Genomic DNA, 19,790 nt, shown 5'->3' on the forward strand with positions numbered 1-19,790 from the left:
CCCAAATCCTGTATCATTTCTGTGACACTCTCTCCCATATTTCGCGCTAATACAAAACATGCTCCCTTTCTTTGAACTTTTTCACTGTACTCCTTCAGTCCTATCTGGTAAGGATCTCACACCGCGCAGCAGTATTCTAAAAGAGGACGGGCAAGCGTAGTGTAGGCAGTCTCCTTAGTAGGTCTGTTACATTTTCTAAGTGTCCTGCCAACAAAACGCAGCCTTTGGTTATCCTTCCCCACAACATTTTGTGTGTGTTCTTTCCAATTTAAGTTGTTCGTAATTGTAATACCTAGGTAAAAGTGACAAAGTGGTTAACACTCTGGACTCAGTCAGTAGGAATGGGGTTTAAATAGCCAACAGTTCATTCTGATTTACGTTTTCCTAGGTTCTTGTAAGTCACTTTAGGTAACTGCTGATCAGGGCCATACTGAGGCCATGTTGAGATAGGCCCCTGCCAAGGGCACACTCATGGAGTGTGGAGTGGGTGCAAAACCTGGCCGGTTAAAAACAAGAAAAAATTGTGCTTTAAAAATTAACTAGGAAAGCACCAAAGTTCTGATACCCCTTGTGTTCCTACACTCATGCTCATAAATTAAGGATAATTGCAGAATGTGGTGCCCCACAATGTGACACTACACAAAACTGGTGCTAATAGCATACGCACATAGGGAACACATACGACACAGATCTGTAAGTCCACAGTATTGGTGGTAAGTTGAGAAAACCGTCCCGAAACACATGTGCTACAAAACGCCACTGTTTCCTGCACATGTACCCCTACATCAATATGGTATATGATCACCATGTACACGTACACACGCCGCACAATGGGTTGGCACATTCTGGATCAGGTGGTCGAGCAGCTGCTAGGGTATAACCTCCCATTCTTGCACCAGTGCCTGTCAGAGCTCCTGAAGTGTCGTAGGGGTTTGAAGACATGCAGCGATATGTCGACCAAGAGGTAATTTTATTTATTTATTGATTGTTCCGTGGGACCAAATTAAGGAGAAGTCTCCATGGTCATGGAACGAGTCAATACATGAAATTATAACACGATAGTAGAAACAGATAAAATAAAATATAAAAAAACATATTCAGGTGACAAGTTGTAAGTTTAAATAAAGAAAATCAACAATGTAACACTGGAATTTGCTTAATTTTTTGGCTCTTCCAGGAGCTCCTCAACAGAATAGAAGGAGTGAGCCATGAGGAAACTCTTCAGTTTAGACTTAAAAAGAGTTTAGGCTACTGCTAAGATTTTTGAATTCTTGTGGTAGCTTATTGAAAATGGATACAGCAGAACTTTCTGCGCAAGAGTCAAGGAAGTGCATTCCACATGCAGATTGGATTTCTGCATAGTATTAACTGAGTGAAAGCTGCTAATGACAGTGGCACATAAAGTGCCCTCTGCCACACACCATTAGGTGGCTTGCAGAGTATAAATGTAGATGTAGATGCAAGAGCATCCCAGACGTGCTCGATGGGGCTTAGGTCTGGAGAACAGGTAGGCCATTCCAGTCACCTGATATCTTCTGTTTCAAGGTACTCTTTTGCGATGGCAGCTCGGTGGGGCTGCGCATTATCATCCATCAATAGGAAGGTGGGACCCACTGTACCCCTGAAAAGGTGGACATACTGGTGCAAAATGACGTCCTGATACACCTGACCTGTTACAGTTCCTCTGTCAAAGACATGCAGGGGTTATGTGCGCCAATCATGATCCCACCCCACACCATCAAACCACGACCTCCATACGGCTCCCTTTCAAGGACATTAAGGGGTTGGTATCTGGTTCCTGGTTCATGCCAGATGAAAACCCGGCGAGAATCACTGTTCAGACTATACCTAGATTCGTCCGTGAACATAACCTGGGACCACTGTTCCAATGACCATGTACTGTGTTTTTTACACCAGGCTTTATGGGCTGTCCTGTGACCAGGGGTCAGTGGAATGCACCTTGCAGGTCTCCGGGTGAGTAAACCATGTCTGTTCAGTCGTCTGTAGACTGTGTATCTGGAAACAACGGTTTCAGTGGCTGCGGTAAGGTCCCGAGTACCTGCAGTACTCCGTGGCCGTCTGCGGGCACTGATGGTGAGATATCAATCTTCTTGTGGTGTTGTACACTGTGGACGTCCCGTACTGTAGCGCCTGGACACGTTTCCTGTCTGCTGGAATCGTTGCCATAATCTTGAGATCACACTTCGTGGCACACGGAGGGCCCGTGCTACGACCTGCTGTGTTTGACCAGCCTCCAGTCGCCCTAGTATTCTACCCCTCATAATGTTATCAATATGTGTCCTTTGAGCCATTTTCAACACACTGTCACCATTAGCGCGTCTGAAAATGTCTGCACACTTACTTGCTGCACCGTACTCTGACATCCACCAACACACCTCTGTGTATGTGGACTGCTGCCAGCACCACTGTGCGACGATCGCAGGTCAAACACACCACATGGTCATACCCTGAGGTGAATTAAACCCGCAAACTGCCCAACAGAGCGATGTTTCACCATGTATCAGCATTATCCTTAATTTATGAGCATGGGTGTATCTTCTGCTTGTGAGAAGAACCCTTTCCCATGACCCCGGATTGTAGAGAGACCTTGCTGTCACACTGCCATGTCATCCAAATAGTGTCAAAGAAATAACTGCTACCGAATAGGCGTCATGTGGGTTGTGTGTCATCAGTGTGCTTGTTTCATACTGATGCCGCCTACACTGCTAGCTCTTGTTTAACACTAGAATTTTTGCTCCTTCTTTGCTCCAGTAATGTAGGACCTCAAAGGTTGGCCAGCAGGTGCTGAAGCAAACTCGTTGTTTAACAGTCTAAGGCTTCTGACTTTTCCCTTTCTCTGCCAGCTGACGGTTAGAGTGAAACAACTGGAGCTAGACTGCTTCAACATATTTGACAGAATAGTAAGTAAAATGGGAAACAGATGCCACATATAACACACTATTTGATCTCACTTTTAATTTCCTGACATGGTCATCTTAAATGATAGCTCTGTATCTAATTTTGAAATATATACAGAAATGCTGGCGCCAAATATAACAGAAATATTGATTCAGCCGAGCTTAAGAGCTGATGATGAGCATTGCCACGGATTCTCATTTGGTTACTTTGAATTTTATTTTTATTTATTTATTTTTAATTTGTGGGTTTTGATTGCTTTTTCAGAGGATGGTAAAGTTTTGATGTTGTTTATGCCAGTTCCAGTGACTGCAGCATTTTGTCAGTGCAGTTTTAGCAAATCAAAGATGATAAAAAAAATGCTATGTAAGGCCGTGTACAGATGTAGCAGACTGTCAGATTCAGCTGTCTTGTTGGTTGATCACGACATTGCTTCTAAATTTGATTTCAGTGAAATAGTCAATGAGTTTGCTTTGCTCAAAGCGAGGAAATGGAAAGTAAAATTATAATAAAAACACAATTCTTGGAATGGGATGTGTTCTCAACATTCAGTTGTAGCCCATTTTCTTTAACAATGGATTAATGATTTATGAACTGTTAATAATTAATGAGAAGCACATAAAATTTGTTCTTTATTATATATCATACTAGAATGAATGTAGAGTAGCTGCTATAAACTATAAGACATAGATTTTGTTTTAGTCTTAGTTTTTTGGAAAGTTGGTACAATATGTAATTTATTTACTACAATGTTACATTTAATTTATTGTGTGCAATGTTTTTCATCTATGTAGGTCATTTGGTAACAGTTTTCAAAAACACTTCATTTTTATTAAACTGACCTTGCAGGTGACAAAATTTCCTAGATCTTGGTATATGTCTGCTGCTGGTATTCTTTCAACAAGGTGTGATTAATTTCCTCTTCCATGTGTAACAAGTCTTAGCAGGTGTTCCAGTCTTAATATTGACAGGATTTCTAAAATCTTTTCTTCCTTTCTTATCTTTATCTGCATTCCAAGTTGAGATTTGTGACATGATATATGTAGCCCAATAAATATTCTAATAAACTGAACCATCTAATCCCCGGGAATACTGGGTCATTCCAAAACAAATTGTATTGATGCATTCCTCCTCCTTCTCCTCCTCCTCCTCCTCCTCATCATCATCATCTTATTCTTCCTGTTATCCATCCTTTCCTCAATTCATATGTTGCCTGAAAAATAGTTGATTTCATCATTTGGCATTTTGTTTTTCAGTTCTAGTTTCTTGAAGAGTAACTGCCTCACAAGGAGAACATGTTAATTATAGGTCATTTTTCTAACTACAGATGTTCAGCCCCAAAATATTTGCTGTTCCAAAACATATTGTATTTAATTAATTCCAATTATTATTTATTTAATTAATTCCAAAACATATTGTATTTAATCTTAGAATATTTTGCATACAGTATAGGCACTATGAAATCACTGCAATGCATCTGGACTCTTTTTAAATCAAAGAATCCGCTATGTGTCAAGAATACATTTAATTCATTTAGCTGCTGCATTACTCAATTTTCCTGGCATAATTTAGGCCTGTAAATTGTCCTCTTCTGGCTTACAGTAGGTTTTATGTACAGTGATACAAATGACTGGATGTTTGTATTATAGTCTGTATACATAAGTTGTTCTTCCCCATATGTCTTATCATAGGATATCCTGCATGTGTTATGTTTTATGGGAGTGAATCAGTGTCAGTTCTTAAAACACGAGAAGTGGCACAATCATATAGGTTTATTACATCGTTTTCTTTTACTGTTCTACATAAAATTCTCATTTTGATGATATATTCATGATACACTAAAAAATGTGAAGAATTTTACTGACGAATTGTATTACCAGTTCTAATGCCTTCAGGATTTTGTACCGAGGTGTTGTCATTTTGAGCAGTTGGGTTTCTGCCAGTTATTCACATCTATCTTGCATGATATTTCAATTGCATGACTTTCAGTCTTCTTCAGGTGCTGTCTTATACTGATTCCAGTGTGGAACGAGTCTGGTATGTATGCCTGTGTTGTGCTAGGTGCTCCGTTTCTGATCCACGATGCACCAAGCAATGGTATGCGTTGACCAATAGCAGCAATTGTAGTGTTTTCTTCTAGCCACAGCTGTTACAATTGCTGTGCGCATAATTTGTGCTTATTATCTGTTGTCAATCTTTCTGTATGAAATTCTGAATGACATCCAAGTCATGCTAGACATTTTATCTTCCAAATATTGTCATTTAAGCTTTCCTGTGATCTAGAACGTTCTGTTACTGTGGCATGCCATATCAGATTAGATTAGATTTACTTTCATTCCAATTGATCCGTAGTGAGGAGGTCCTCCAGGATGTGGAACATGTCAGAAAAACAACAATACATGACAAATATTTACAACTAAAACAAATAAGCTAATGTACCATTCCACAGGTTCCAAGTGGAATGATCGTCATTTTTTAATGAACACTATATGAAAGTCATTTTACAAATACTAATGCACTGAATTTAAAATAAAAAGTTTTTTATTTATTTATCAGGTAATAAACATGTAATACAACTACTATAATAGTTATTTACAAGGAACACATTACTGCACTGAAATGGTGCAGAAGTTAGATTGTACTTGCACACACACACACACACACACACACACACACATTTACAATGAACACATTACTGCACTGAAATTGCGCAGAAGTTTATATATATATATATATATATATATATATAAAGAAAGATGGTGTGACTTACCAAACGAAAGTGCTGGCAGGTCGATAGACACATAAACAAACACAAACATACACACAAAATTCAAGCTTTCGCAACCAACGGTTGCTTCATCAGGAAAGAGGGAAGGTGAGGGAAAGACGAAAGGATGTGGGTTTTAAGGGAGAGGGTAAGGAGTCATTCCAATCCCGGGAGTGGAAAGACTTACCTTAGGGGGAAAAAAGGACAGGTATACACTCGCGCGCGCGCACACACACACACACACACACACACACACACACACACATCCGCACATACACAGGCACAAGCAGAGATTTGAAAAGGCAAAGAGTTTGGGCAGAGATGTCAGTCGAGGCGGAAGTACAGAGGCAAAGATGTTGTTGAAAGACAGGTGAGGTATGAGCGGTGGCAACTTGAAATTAGCGGAGGTTGAGGCCTGGCGGATAACGAGAGGAGAGGATATACCGAAGGGCAAGTTCCCATCTCCGGAGTTCTGACAGGTTGGTGTTAGTGGGAAGTATCCAGATAACCCGGACGGTGTAACACTGTGCCAAGATGTGCTGGCCGTGCACCAAGGCATGTTTAGCCACAGGGTGATCCTCATTACCAACAAACACTGTCTGCCTGTGTCCATTCATGCGAATGGACAGTTTGTTGCTGGTCATTCCCACATAGAAAGCTTCACAGTGTAGGCAGGTCAGTTGGTAAATCACGTGCGTGCTTTCACACGTGGCTCTGCCTTTGATTGTGTAGACCTTCCGGGTTACAGAACTGGAGTAGGTGGTGGTGGGAGGGTGCATGGGACAGGTTTTACACCGGGGGCGGTTACAAGGGTAGGAGCCAGAGGGTAGGGAAGGTGGTTTGGGGATTTCATAGGGATGAACTAAGAGGTTACGAAGGTTAGGTGGACGGCAGAAAGACACTCTTGGTGGAGTGGGGAGGATTTCATGAAGGATGGATCTCATTTCAGGGCAGGATTTGAGGAAGTCGTATCCCTGCTGGAGAGCCACATTCTGAGTCTGATCCAGTCCCGGAAAGTATCCTGTCACAAGTGGGGCACTTTTGTGGTTCTTCTGTGGGAGGTTCTGGGTTTGAGGGGATGAGGAAGTGGCTCTGGTTATTTGCTTCTGTACCAGGTCGGGAGCGTAGTTGCGGGATGCGAAAGCTGTTTTCAGGTTGTTGGTGTAATGGTTGAGGGATTCCGGACTGGAGCAGATTCGTTTGCCACGAAGACCTAGGCTGTAGGGAAGGGACCGTTTGATGTGGAATGGGTGGCAGCTGTCATAATGGAGGTACTGTTGCTTGTTGGTGGGTTTGATGTTGACGGACGTGTGAAGCTGGCCATTGGACAGATGGAGGTCAACGTCAAGGAAAGTGGCATGGGATTTGGAGTAGGACCAGGTGAATCTGATGGAACCAAGGGAGTTGAGGTTGGAGAGGAAATTCTGGAGTTCTTCTTCACTGTGAGTCCAGATCATGAAGATGTCATCAATAAATCTGTACCAGACTTGGGTTTTGCAGGCCTGGGTAACCAAGAAGGCTTCCTCTAAGCAATCCATGAATAGGTTGGCGTACAAGGGGGCCATCCTGGTACCCATGGCTGTTCCCTTTAATTGTTGGTATGTCCAGCCTTCAAAAGTGAAGAAGTTGTGGGTCAGGATGAAGCTGGCTAAGGTAATGAGGAAAGAGGTTTTAGGTATGGTGGCAGGTGATCGTCGTGAAAGGAAGTGCTCCATCACAGCGAGGCCCTGGACGTGCGGAATATTTGTGTATAAGGAAGTGGCATCAATGGTTACAAGGATGGTTTCCGGGGGCAACAGATTGGGTAAGGATTCCAGGCGTTCGAGAAAATGGATGGTGTCTTTGATGAAGGATGGGAGACTGCATGTAATGGGTTGAAGGTGTTGATCTAAGTAGGCAACCCACCGTCCGGGTTATCTGGATACTTCCCACTAACACCAACCTCTGTGTGTGTGCGCGCGCGAGTGTATACCTGTCCTTTTTCCCCCCTAAGGTAAGTCTTTCCGCTCCCGGGACTGGAATGACTCCTTACTCTCTCCTTTAAAACCCACATCCTTTCGTCTTTCCTTCTCCTTCCCTCTTTCCTGATGAAGCAACCGTTTGTTGCGAAAGCTTGAATTTTGTGTGTATGTTTGTGTTTGTTTGTGTGTCTATCGACCTGCCAGCACTTTCGTTTGGTAAGTCACACCGTCTTTGTTTTTAGATATATTTTTCCCACGTGGAATGTTTCCCACACACACACACACACACACACACACACACACACACACACACACACACACAAATCAGTTGGTTTTACTGAGAAATTCATCAAATCAATGGAGTAGAAGGAGTTGGCCACCAATAAATCCTTTAGGCTTCTCTTAAACTGAATTTCATTGGTTGTTAAGCTTTTTATGGCTGCTGGCAAGTTATTGAAAATGGGTGTTCCTGAATAATGCACACCTTTTTGTACAAGACTAAGTGACTTTAAATCCTTGTGAAGATTATTCTTATTTCTAGTATTGATGCCATGAATTGAGCTGTTGGTTTGAAAAAGTGATATATTTTTAATGACAAATTTCATTAAGAAATAAATATATTGGGAAGCAGTAGTTATTATCCCTAGTTCCCTAAACAGGCTTCTGCAGGATGTTCTGCAGGATAACTCTTACTGCAAGTTTTTGCGCCCGGAAAACTTTAGCTTGGCTTGATGAATTACCCCAAAAAATAATCCCATATGACATTATGGAATGAAAGTAAGCATAGTATGCCAGCTTTTTCATTTTTATATCCCCTATGTCTGACAAAATTCGCATTGCAAACAGAGATTTGTTAAGATGCTTCAGCAGTTCTGTGGTGTGCTCCTCCCAGTTGAATTTATTATCAAGCTGTAATCCCAAGAATTTAACACTGTCCACTTCTTCTATCTTCTTGTCATCGTATGTTAGACATATACTCGTGGGACACCCCTTACAAGTTCTGAACTGCATGTAGTGTGTTTTTTCAAAGTTTAGTGACAAAGAATTGGCTAGGAACCAGTGATTAATGTCCACAAATATTTTATTAGCTGATATTTCTAAGACTACACTTGATTTGCTATTTATTGCAATGTTTGTATCATCGGCAAACAAAACACACTTGGCATCTGGTAATGTTACTGATGAAAGGTCATTTATATACGCAAGAAAAAGTAAGGGGCCCAAAATGGAACCTTGTGGGACCCCACATGTAATTAATTCCCAGCTGGATGATGCCTGATAGCTTGATACATGTCTCTTTCCTAATAACACCCATTGTTTCCTGCCAGAGATATAAGATTTTAACCATTTTGCAGCATTTCCTGTTACACTATAATACTCTAATTTACTTAAAAGGATATTGTGATTTACACAGTCAAATGCCTTTGACAGATCACAAAATATACCAGTTGCCTGCAATTTTTGTCTAATGAATTAAGCACATTTTCACTGTAAGTGTAGATAGCCTTATCAATATCAGAACTGTATATTACTTTTTCGAAATTTTTTGAGAATGCTGGCAGCAGTAAAATTGGACTGAAATTTGATGCTATTTCTTTATCTCCCTTCTTAACTTCAGCATATTTCAGCCATTCAGGAAATATTCCACTGATAAATGACTGGTTACACAGATAGCTTAATATGTTACTTAGCTCAGAATCACATTCTTTAATTAACTTTGTTGATATTTCATCATACCCACTAGATGTTTTTGATTTTAAAGATTTTATGATGGACATTATTTCTGTTGGGGTAGTGAAGGTCAAATTCATACTATGGAAGTTGCTTGAAATTTCTGGTCTAAGGTATTCCATAGCAGCACCTACCGAACCTGACAACCCCATCTTTTCGGTGACAGTTATAAAATGTTTATTAAAAAGTTCTGCAACACTATACACATCTGTCACCAATGTATCATTTACTCTTAATGCTATTTGTTCCTCTTCATGTCTGCTTCTACCGGTCTCCTCCTTCACTATATCCCATATTGTCTTTATTTTGTTATCTGATATGACTATCTTTTCCTTGTAATATATTTGCTTTGACATCCGTATTACAGTCTTTAATATTCTGCAGTATTTCTTATAATGTGCTATAGCATCAACATTGGAAATGTTTCGGATTGACAGATACAGTTTTCTTTTTGTTTTACAAGATACCCCTATTCCTCGAGTAATCCATGACTTCTTTGTAGACTTTGCTCTAACCTTGGTAAGTTTTGGGGGAAAGCAGTGTTCAAATAAGGTAAGCACTTTATTAGCAAAAATGTTATATTTTTCATTCATGCCATGAGCACTGTAAACATCAGTCCAGTGAATGTCTCTGAGGAGTGTCCTAAAATAATCAATTTTTGGCTTATTGATTACCCTCTTGAGCTCAGATTTAACAGATTTTATATTCTGTTCAGTATTAACGTTTAACAGAAGGAACTGCATGTCATGGTCTGAGAGGCCATTGACTATTGGTTTTGTTCATTGGACTTTTCTATAAAGATATTATCAATGGCTGTTTGTGAGCAAGTGGCTACCCTAGTGGGGAACTTTACAGTGGGAATTAAGGTGAATGATAGTGTTACTAACTCAGATAAGTTCCTATTGGGAGAGTCTTTAAGGAAATCTACATTGAAATCACCAGCAACCACTATTTCTTTGTTTTTGGTTGTTAAATGGGCCAGTACAGCTTCAAGGTGGTTTACAAACAGATTAAAGTTACCTACAGGTGCTCAATATACACTTAATATAATGAAGGATTTTTTGTGAAATTCTAATTCTGTTGCACATGCTTCCATATGCTGTTCTAGGCAAAATTTATGAATGTCTGTGTTCTTAAATTTGTGACAGTTCCTAATGAATGTGACAATTCCTCCTTTCTCCATTTCTGATCTACAAAAGTGAGATGCTAACCTAAAGGCATTTTGTTCAAAGCTCGTGCCCACAAGCAGTGCCTGTAGTGTTACTTTCAGGCCGGTGGTGTTCAAATTGCCGCTTGAGATTTGGTACAACATCTTTAGGTATTAAGTCTGTAGTCTTAGGTCAGATGGAGTGTCTGACACAGTACGCCACAGTAATTGTACAAGATCACAGGAGGGTTTAAATGATGATGACAATGGACAATAACCATAAAGTACACGCACAGTGTTCAGAACAGCCACAGCTAGAAGAAAACACTACAGTCGCATCTTTTGGTTGGCATGTACCACAAACTGAGCGCCTGACACAGCACCTGTCATGGTGCGAGACACAGGCACAGCACCTAGCACGACATAGGCATAAATACCGGACTCGTTCCATTCTGGAATCAGTATCAGACAGCACCTGAAGAAGACTACAAGTCACACAGTTGAAATATCATGCAAGAAAGATGCGAATGACCGGCAGAAACCTGATTGTTCAGTATGGGAGTTCTAATGTCTGTCTCAATATGGCTTGGAAAAAGCTACTTGAATGACTTGACTACTGTCCACAATGATCACATTATACATAATTAACTGACGATTGAATAAAATTGTACTAATTCTGGAAGACATTTATTTTGCATATTAACATTCTGTACTTTCCTTCATAAGCAACACAAAAACTGATACATTTCCCTTCGCAAGAAAAAAATCTTCGAGAAGTTAATTGAATTTTAATATATTTATGTAATAATTTTGAAGAAATTCTGCTAGCCCATAATTTATTGTGTATTTCATATTTCGAATTATTTTTAACAGACAGTGGGCACGGACCAGAACATTGATGAATGGATACTTAAATACAGATCTAAAGTACTACTTGATCTTCTTCGATTTTATCATAATGATTTTGAGACCATACATTCATCTGCTGGCCCAGATGGAAGCAAATTTGCAGAGAAATTGCAGCAGATTTTTGAAATATATGTGCCTATAGTGCAGCATTCTGGCAATATTTTTGCAAACATGCCATCCGTTCGTCTGCCAAAGGTTTGTACTAATGAGTTATAAGAATACTGGAAATTGCTAAAACATATCAGAAGAGATCAATATTGTATTTTTATTTTTAGAGTAGTTCTAGTCTTTATATTAACAAAGTGCAATAATGTAGGGTGGGCCAAAAGTGACTACCCATTGTAACACATTGAAAACATTTAGTCAGTCTTATTTGTTACTGATAATTATAGATACAGACACCAGATGGTACTCTTATTAAACCAGACATCCCTGACATTGTTGATTCTAACCTGTTCTGATGATTTATAATGAAGACAGAGTTTTTGCTTTGAAAATGTGATAGCATGGTGCTTACAATGTAATAATAAATGAGTGGAATAATAATTCGACACTATTCCATCTGCAAGGAATGGTGTCTACAATTTATGGAAACATTTTGAGCAACGTGCAAATGCAGCCGATTGCTACGGGTCAGGTAGGCCATTAATAAGTGATGAAACTAAGCTTAAAGTTCTAAAAGTGCTTATCCAGAGCCATAAGAAGTAGGTTATTTATCAACTTTTGCGTAGAGAATTTTACAGAACGTCAGATTCAAATATTAAACTTTCTGGCCTCTGCTGCCAGAGACCGTGGGGTGTGTGTGTCTGTGTGTGTGTGTGTGTGTGTGTAAGTAAGGCCTCTTTGGTCAAAAGCTTACTTGTTTGACAATCTTTTTTGTTATACCCATCTCCACTAAATGGTGAGTAGCAGCTATCCTTTTCAATATTATTGTCAAATTCAAACTACATAACTTGTTCAAACATGGGATATTGGAATACAATCCTATTCCTAAGCATCAGTTTTGTGAAACAATATTAAATGAATTCAGAGAAGATGATAACAAGTCATTTTGTAAGGTAATTTGGAGTGGTGAGACAACTTTCAAATTATCAGGCCATTTCAATAGATACAGCTTTATCTATTGGTATAAAGAGAACCATAGAATTGTTTTTGAGAGCCAGTTGAATCCATGTGGTGTTACATTAGGGATGTCCTGGGCTAATTAGGATGTGGTTGTTTGATGGAACAGTAACTGAAGAACTATCTGGAAGTGTTGGCAACCTATGTTATTCCAGGACTACAAATAAACTACAGTAACTTCAATTCACTTCAATTTCAACGTGATGGTGCCCCACCATGTTATGCAATAGTTATTGCAAAACTGTGTTGACAAGGTGTTTGGTGGGAAAGTTATTGAACAGCAAGGCCAATATAAATGCTTCATAGATCACCAATGGATTTCTAGTTTTTGGGTTATGTTAAAGATAAAGTGTACACTACAAAATCACAATGAAGGACTTGAAAGAAGCTTTTGAAGATACTGAATTTAATAAACAACTTTATAAAAACGTATGCCTAAGCATTCTACACCTACAGCTATACTCTGCAAACCACGGTAATGTGCATTGCAGAGGGTACATCCCATCGTACTACATACTGGGTTTTCTTCCCACTCCATTCACATACGGAGTGCAAGGAGAATGATTGCTTGAATAGCTCTGTGCCTGCTGTAATTATTCCAATCTTATCCTTCATGATCCCTAGAGACATGTAGTATATTCCTAGAGTCATCATTCAAAGACAGTTCTTGGAACTTTGTTAGTAGACTTTCTTGGGATAGTTTACGTCTATCTGAAAGAGTCCGCCAGTTCAGTTTGTTCATTATCTCTGTGAGACTCCCCATGGATCAAACAAACCTGTGAGCACTCACACTGCCCTTCTCACTGGTTACACCAATGATTTGTAAGCTACCTTTTCACTTGTGGTGTCGAGGCCTTTCCGTGACTGTCGTAAGAGGCGACTAATAGGAGTCTTTTTATTTGGTCACATTCTTACCTTGATATTTTGATTATTCTTTGGACTTCTGAAGGTTTTCCCTCTTTTTGCTTTTTTAATGCTTTTCCCTCACCTTTTTTTACTTTTTAAATTCTGGTCCCCATTTTGGGTTTGACATCCCCTTTCCAAATTTTACAGAAGACTGGGCTATTTGGAAACAATACCTTAGAGGTGCATTAACTCTCCACAGTGTGGCGTTATCTTTTGCACCTGCCAATCAATGGTGGGGGTGTTATGTACCCACTCAGTGGTAGCCCCGTGACTACGCAGGGATTTGACTGCTGACACCTGAGCTGTAACCTCCCCATATTGGCCAAGGAGTAGGTGCCTATCAACGTTGGGGTATTGGCAAACTGGGCTATGACTACTGTGCCAGGTGACCTTTGCCTTGGCGGGATGGCACCCACAGGTGAGCCTCTGATGGGAGTGAGTCACATCAGGGCGGATGATTTGCAATGAATCTTAACATTGGCTGTGTCAACACAGCTGCCTCAACAGTCAGGAACAGTGATTTTGCTGCAGAAGTTTATAATCATATGACATTTCCATCTTTAACTGTGCCTCAAGACGAGAGCCAGATAAGGAGAGATGGAAGTTGACAGTTTGCTGAGTTCTTGGTTTGTTCCTGTACTTATGGTGGATCCTTTGCTCTACAACAAAGCCACTGTTTTTCATTGAGAATATTGAAGATCGCTTTGGGGAGGTTGCAGCAATAGAAAAGATGAGAAATGGATCTGTGCTGACCAAACATCGCATGCCAAACGATCGCGGGCATTTCAGATCTGTGTAAAGATAGGAGATATACCAGTCACAATTTTTCCTCAAAACAATCTCAGTAGAATTCAAGATGTTATCTTCCATCGGGACCTAATGCTACAAACTGATGAAGAGCTGCATACTGATCTGGCGCAGTGTGGAGTCCATTTTGTTCGCTGCTTCCACAAGGGACCTAAAAATACTAATGGACTCTGGAGCTATCAGCCTGGCCTTTGACGGCAACATTTTGCCAGAGAAAGTTAAGGTCACGGTTTATAGGTGTGATGTCACGTCTTATTTTCCTCCTCTGAAGAGATGTTTCAGATGCCAGAGGTTAGGACACATGTCATCCCACTGTTCTAATGAGGCTATCCTCCGGGCATATAGACAGGCATCCCATGAGGGCAGCCGTTGTGACCAACCCCCTCAGTGTGTCAACTGCAGCCTCCTCGTTCACCACAATGTTCATTATTTAAGAGGGAGAAGCAAATTCAGGAGAATAAAACCCATGACCACCTGTCTTGTCAAGATGCAAAGAATAAGTTTGAAAGACTTTGCCTGACTGATAAGGTCTCAAATTTTGTGACTGTTGTGTCACAGTCTGCATCTCACGTAATGACGAGGTCTTGCACGACACCTCCTGGCCCTGGTCACATTCCAGGGCCTGCCCCACAGTTGGGGGAGGGAATGTCTGATCTCACACCCCCTACCCCTGCACCCCTGCAATACTGGTGGTTGACACACTATCGGTGTGGCCAGAGATGCCTAGTCATCATCTGCTTTCGTCAGGGCAAGGACGTCTGTCAAGGTCCCCTCTCTTGAGACAAGGACTAGCAGCCACTGACTGTGGGCCAGTGAAAAGTATGGTCCTCTTCACTCCCAGAAATTGAAGTCTCACATGGATATCTACATCTACATTTATACTCCGCAAGCCACCCAACGGTGTGTGGCGGAGGGCACTTAACGTGCCACTGTCATTATCTCCCTTTCCTGTTCCAGTCGCGTATGGTTCGCGGGAAGAACGACTGTCTGAAAGCCTCTGTGCGCGCTCTAATCTCTCTAATTTTACATTCGTGATCTCCTCGGGAGGTATAAGTAGGGGGAAGCAATATATTCGATACCTCATCCAGAAACGCACCCTCTCGAAACCTGGCGAGCAAGCTACACCGCAATGCAGAGCGCTTCTCTTGCAGAGTCTGCCACTTGAGTTTGTTAAACATCTCCGTAACGCTATCACGGTTACCAAATAACCCTGTGACGAAACGCGCCGCTCTTCTTTGGATCTTCTCTATCTCCTCCGTCAACCCGATCTGGTACGGATCCCACACTGATGAGCAATACTCAAGTATAGGTCGAACGAGTGTTTTGTAAGCCACCTCCTTTGTTGAGGGACTACATTTTCTAAGGACTCTCCCAATGAATCTCAACCTGGTACCCGCCTTACCAACAATTAATTTTATATGATCATTCCACTTCAAATCGTTCCGCACGTATACTCCCAGATATTTTACAGAAGTAACTGCTACCAGTGATTGTTCCGCTATCATATAATCATACAATAAAGGATCCTTCTTTCTATGTATTCGCAATACATTACATTTGTCTATATTAAGGGTCAGTTGCCACTCCCTGCACCAAGTGCCTATCCGCTGCAGATCTTCCTGCATTTCGCTACAATTTTCTAATGCTGCAACTTCTCTGTATACTACAGCATCATCTGCGAAAAGCCACATGGAACTTCCGACACTATCTACTAGGTTATTTATATATATTGTGAAAAGTAATGGTCCCATAACACTCCCCTGTGGCACGCCAGAGGTTACTTTAATGTCTGTAGACGTCTCTCCGTTGATAACAACATGCTGTGTTCTGTTTGCTAAAACCTCTTCAATCCAGCCACACAGCTGGTCTGATATTCCGTAGGCTCTTACTTTGTTTATCAGGCGACAGTGCGGAACTGTATCGAACGCCTTCCGGAAGTCAAGAAAAATAGCATCTACCTGGGAGCCCGTATCTAATATTTTCTGGGTCTCATGAACAAATAAAGCGAGTTGGGTTTCACACGATCGCTGTTTCCGGAATCCATGTTGATTCCTACATAGTAGATTCTGAGTTTCCAAAAACAACATGATACTCGAGCAAAAGACATGTTCTAAAATTCTACAACAGATCGACGTCAGAGATATAGGTCTATAGTTTTGCGCATCTGCTCGACGACCCTTCTTGAAGACTGGGACTACCTGTGCTCTTTTCCAATCATTTGGAACCTTCTGTTCCTCTAGAGACTTGCGGTACACGGCTGTTAGAAGGGGGGCAACTTCTTTCGCGTACTCTGTGTAGAATCGAATTGGTATCCCGTCAGGTCCAGTGGACTTTCCTCTGTTGAGTGATTCCAGTTGCTTTTCTATTCCTTGGACACTTATTTCGATGTCAGCCATTTTTTCGTTGGTGCGAGGATTTAGAGAAGGAACTGCAGTGCGGTCTTCCTCTGTGAAACAGCTTTGGAAAAAGTTGTTTAGTATTTCAGCTTTACGCTTGTCATCCTCTGTTTCAATGCCATCATCATCCCGGAGTGTCTGGACATGATGTTTTGAGCCACTTACTGATTTAACGTAAGACCAGAACTTCCTAGGATTTTCTGTCAAGTTGGTACCTAGTATTTTACTTTCGAATTCACTGAACGCTTCACGCATAGCCCTCCTTACGCTAACTTTGACATCGTTTAGCTTCTGTTTGTCTGAGAGGTTTTGGCTGCGTTTAAACTTGGAGTGAAGCTCTCTTTGCTTTCGCAGTAGTTTCCTAACTTTGTTGTTGTACCACGGTGGGTTTTTCCCGTCCCTCACAGTTTTACTCGGCACGTACCTGTCTAAAACGCATTTTACGATTGCCTTGAACTTTTCCCATAAACACTCAACATTGTCAGTGTCGGAACAGAAATTTTCGTTTTGATCTGTTAGGTAGTCTGAAATCTGCCTTCTATTACTCTTGCTAAACAGATAAACCTTCCTCCCTTTTTTTATATTCCTATTAACTTCCATATTCAGGGATGCTGCAACGGCCTTATGATCACTGATTCCCTGTACTGCACTTACAGAGTCGAAAAGTTCGGGTCTGTTTGTTATCTGTAGGTCCAAGATGTTATCTCCACGAGTCGGTTCTCTGTTTAATTGCTCGAGGTAATTTTCGGATAGTGCACTCAGTATAATGTCACTCGATGCTCTGTCCCTACCACCCGTCCTAAACATCTGAGTGTCCCAGTCTATATCTGGTAAATTGAAATCTCCACCTAAGACCATAACATGCTGAGAAAATTTATGTGAAATGTATTCCAAATTTTCTCTCAGTTGTTCTGCCACTAATGCTGCTGAGTCGGGGGGTCGGTAAAAGGAGCCAATTATTAACCTAGCTCGGTTGTTGAGTGTAACCTCCACCCATAATAATTCACAGGAACTATCCACTTCTACTTCACTACAGGATAAAGTACTACTAACAGCGACGAACACTCCACCACCGGTTGCATGCAATCTATCCTTTCTAAACACCGTCTGTGCCTTTGTAAAAATTTCGGCAGAATTTATCTCTGGCTTCAGCCAGCTTTCTGTACCTATAACGATTTCAGCTTCGGTGCTTTCTATCAGCGCTTGAAGTTCCGGTACTTTACCAACGCAGCTTCGACAGTTTACAATACCGATTGCTGCTTGGTCCCCGCATGTCCTGACTTTGCCCCGCACCCGTTGAGGCAGTTGCCCTTTCTGCACTTGCCCGAGGCCATCTAACCTAAAATAAGAAGGATAAGCAGAAAGATAAACTACTTTCTGAGATTTCAGATGTTCCGCTCCCCACCCCTGCGAAAGTCAAACGTGCATCTTGACAAGATATTACACAACCAGGTGAACTGCAGCCTTGTAGCAAAGTAATCACACCCACCTTTTCCATTCACCACTTTCTCAGACCTGACTCCAGTGCTCCGTCAATGGAACTATAATGGCTGCTGTCACCATCTGACCAAACTCCGCCATTTACTGGCTACTTACTCTGTAATTTGCATAGTACTTCAGGAAACACTGTTTACAGCAACACATCTTCCGCTCTGAAAAACTAAAAATCCTACTGTACCAATCGCTTAAAGTTGAGAAAACATTGAGTGGCGCTTGTACCCTCATATGCCCTGATATTTTCTGTGAGTAGTTGCCCCTTACCACAGAGCTAGAGGCTGTGGTCATTAATGTCTGTCAGTTCGGATGAAATCTGTAATGTCTATTTATCCCCGGATGGACATTTCCATTATCACGAACTGTTAGAGTGAGTGGAACAGCTACCTTTCCCTTCCTGTTTCTGGGGGATTTTAATGCTCATAATACTCTGTGGGACGGTGATACTACATCTCTCAGAGGCTGGGTACCTCCTTTCAGATCTGGACAACTGCCTACTCAATGCTGGAAGTACAATACATTTCAGTGCAGCCCACGGAAAATAGTCAACTATTTAACTCACAGCTTGCAGCCTGAGTATCTTACCCCTGATTCAGTGGTGTGTCCACCGTAATCTGTGTGACAGCGACCATTTTCCTTTCATTTTGTCCCTCTTCACCCACAGACATCTGGAACGTGCTCCAGGTTGGCAGCTTCAGAAAGCTGACTGGCAGGCTATCTGTTCTACAGCCACTTTTTTGCAGCCAGTCATGTGATGATATCAACAAAGTTGTACTACTGCAGCTAAGATACCCTACTCCTCTGGCTCATTCTGATGACCACTGGTGCCATGGTGGTCTGAAGATATAGCTATAAGGAATGCCGCAGGGCACTTCATTGGCACAAGTGCCAACCTGGCATTTCAGTGGTACAAGCGCAAACCCTCTATGGATAAATTAATAGGATTCAAGGGACTCCAGGTGAAAGCATAGTTTTTAATAAAGAAAATGAAGCAGGAGTGTTGGGAGCAGTACGTGTCACCTATGCAATCACCCATCCCATCACCTTGTCAGTGGTAACATCTGCACTGATCCCGTGGTACTTGCCAAATGTTTTGCAGCACACATCGCTGAAGTGTATGAATGGGAGTTGCACAGTGCTTTGGCAGAGTGTTGAGATGTGTGCCCTGGAGTTGACAAAATCCACAACCAAATGCTGAAACATCTTCATGCCAACAGCAAGAAACATATCCTTGGGCTTTATCATCATATTTGACTGGACGGAGAATTTCCTCTTAACTGCAGGAAGTTTTATTATTCCTGTCCTGAAACTGGGAAAGGACCTACATATTTTAACTACTAGCCAATGTCTTTGACAAATGGACTGTGTAAGCTACTTCACTGTATAGTTAGCCATCGTCTTTGTTGGCGCCTTGTAGCTGGAGGGCATATATCATGATTCCAAACTGGCTTTCAGGCTTTCCAGTCCACCACAGATCATCGAGTTCATCTGGAATCTGCAGTGCACAATGCTTTTCTGCACTGCCAACATCTGTTTGCTGTGTTTTTTGACCTGCAGAAGGCATATGATACCACCTGGTGACATCACATACTAGCTACACTGCATAAGTGGGGTTTCTGGGGCAGTTTACCCAT

At 41.4% G+C, this 19,790-nt stretch overlaps 1 protein-coding gene across 1 annotated transcript in view; it reads left to right on the forward strand.

Annotated features, from left to right (window-relative positions):
- LOC126182412 (uncharacterized) overlaps positions 1-19,790 on the forward strand; it is a 75,128-nt gene that overhangs the window by 2,691 nt on the left and 52,647 nt on the right. The window contains exon 3 of the mRNA XM_049924848.1: positions 11,396-11,626. Coding sequence (XP_049780805.1) covers positions 11,396-11,626 — 231 coding nt within the window. The remainder of the gene's footprint in view (positions 1-11,395; positions 11,627-19,790) is intronic.

Source organism: Schistocerca cancellata, chromosome 1 (assembly GCF_023864275.1).
Source record: "Schistocerca cancellata isolate TAMUIC-IGC-003103 chromosome 1, iqSchCanc2.1, whole genome shotgun sequence".
Classification (NCBI taxonomy): domain Eukaryota; kingdom Metazoa; phylum Arthropoda; class Insecta; order Orthoptera; family Acrididae; genus Schistocerca; species Schistocerca cancellata.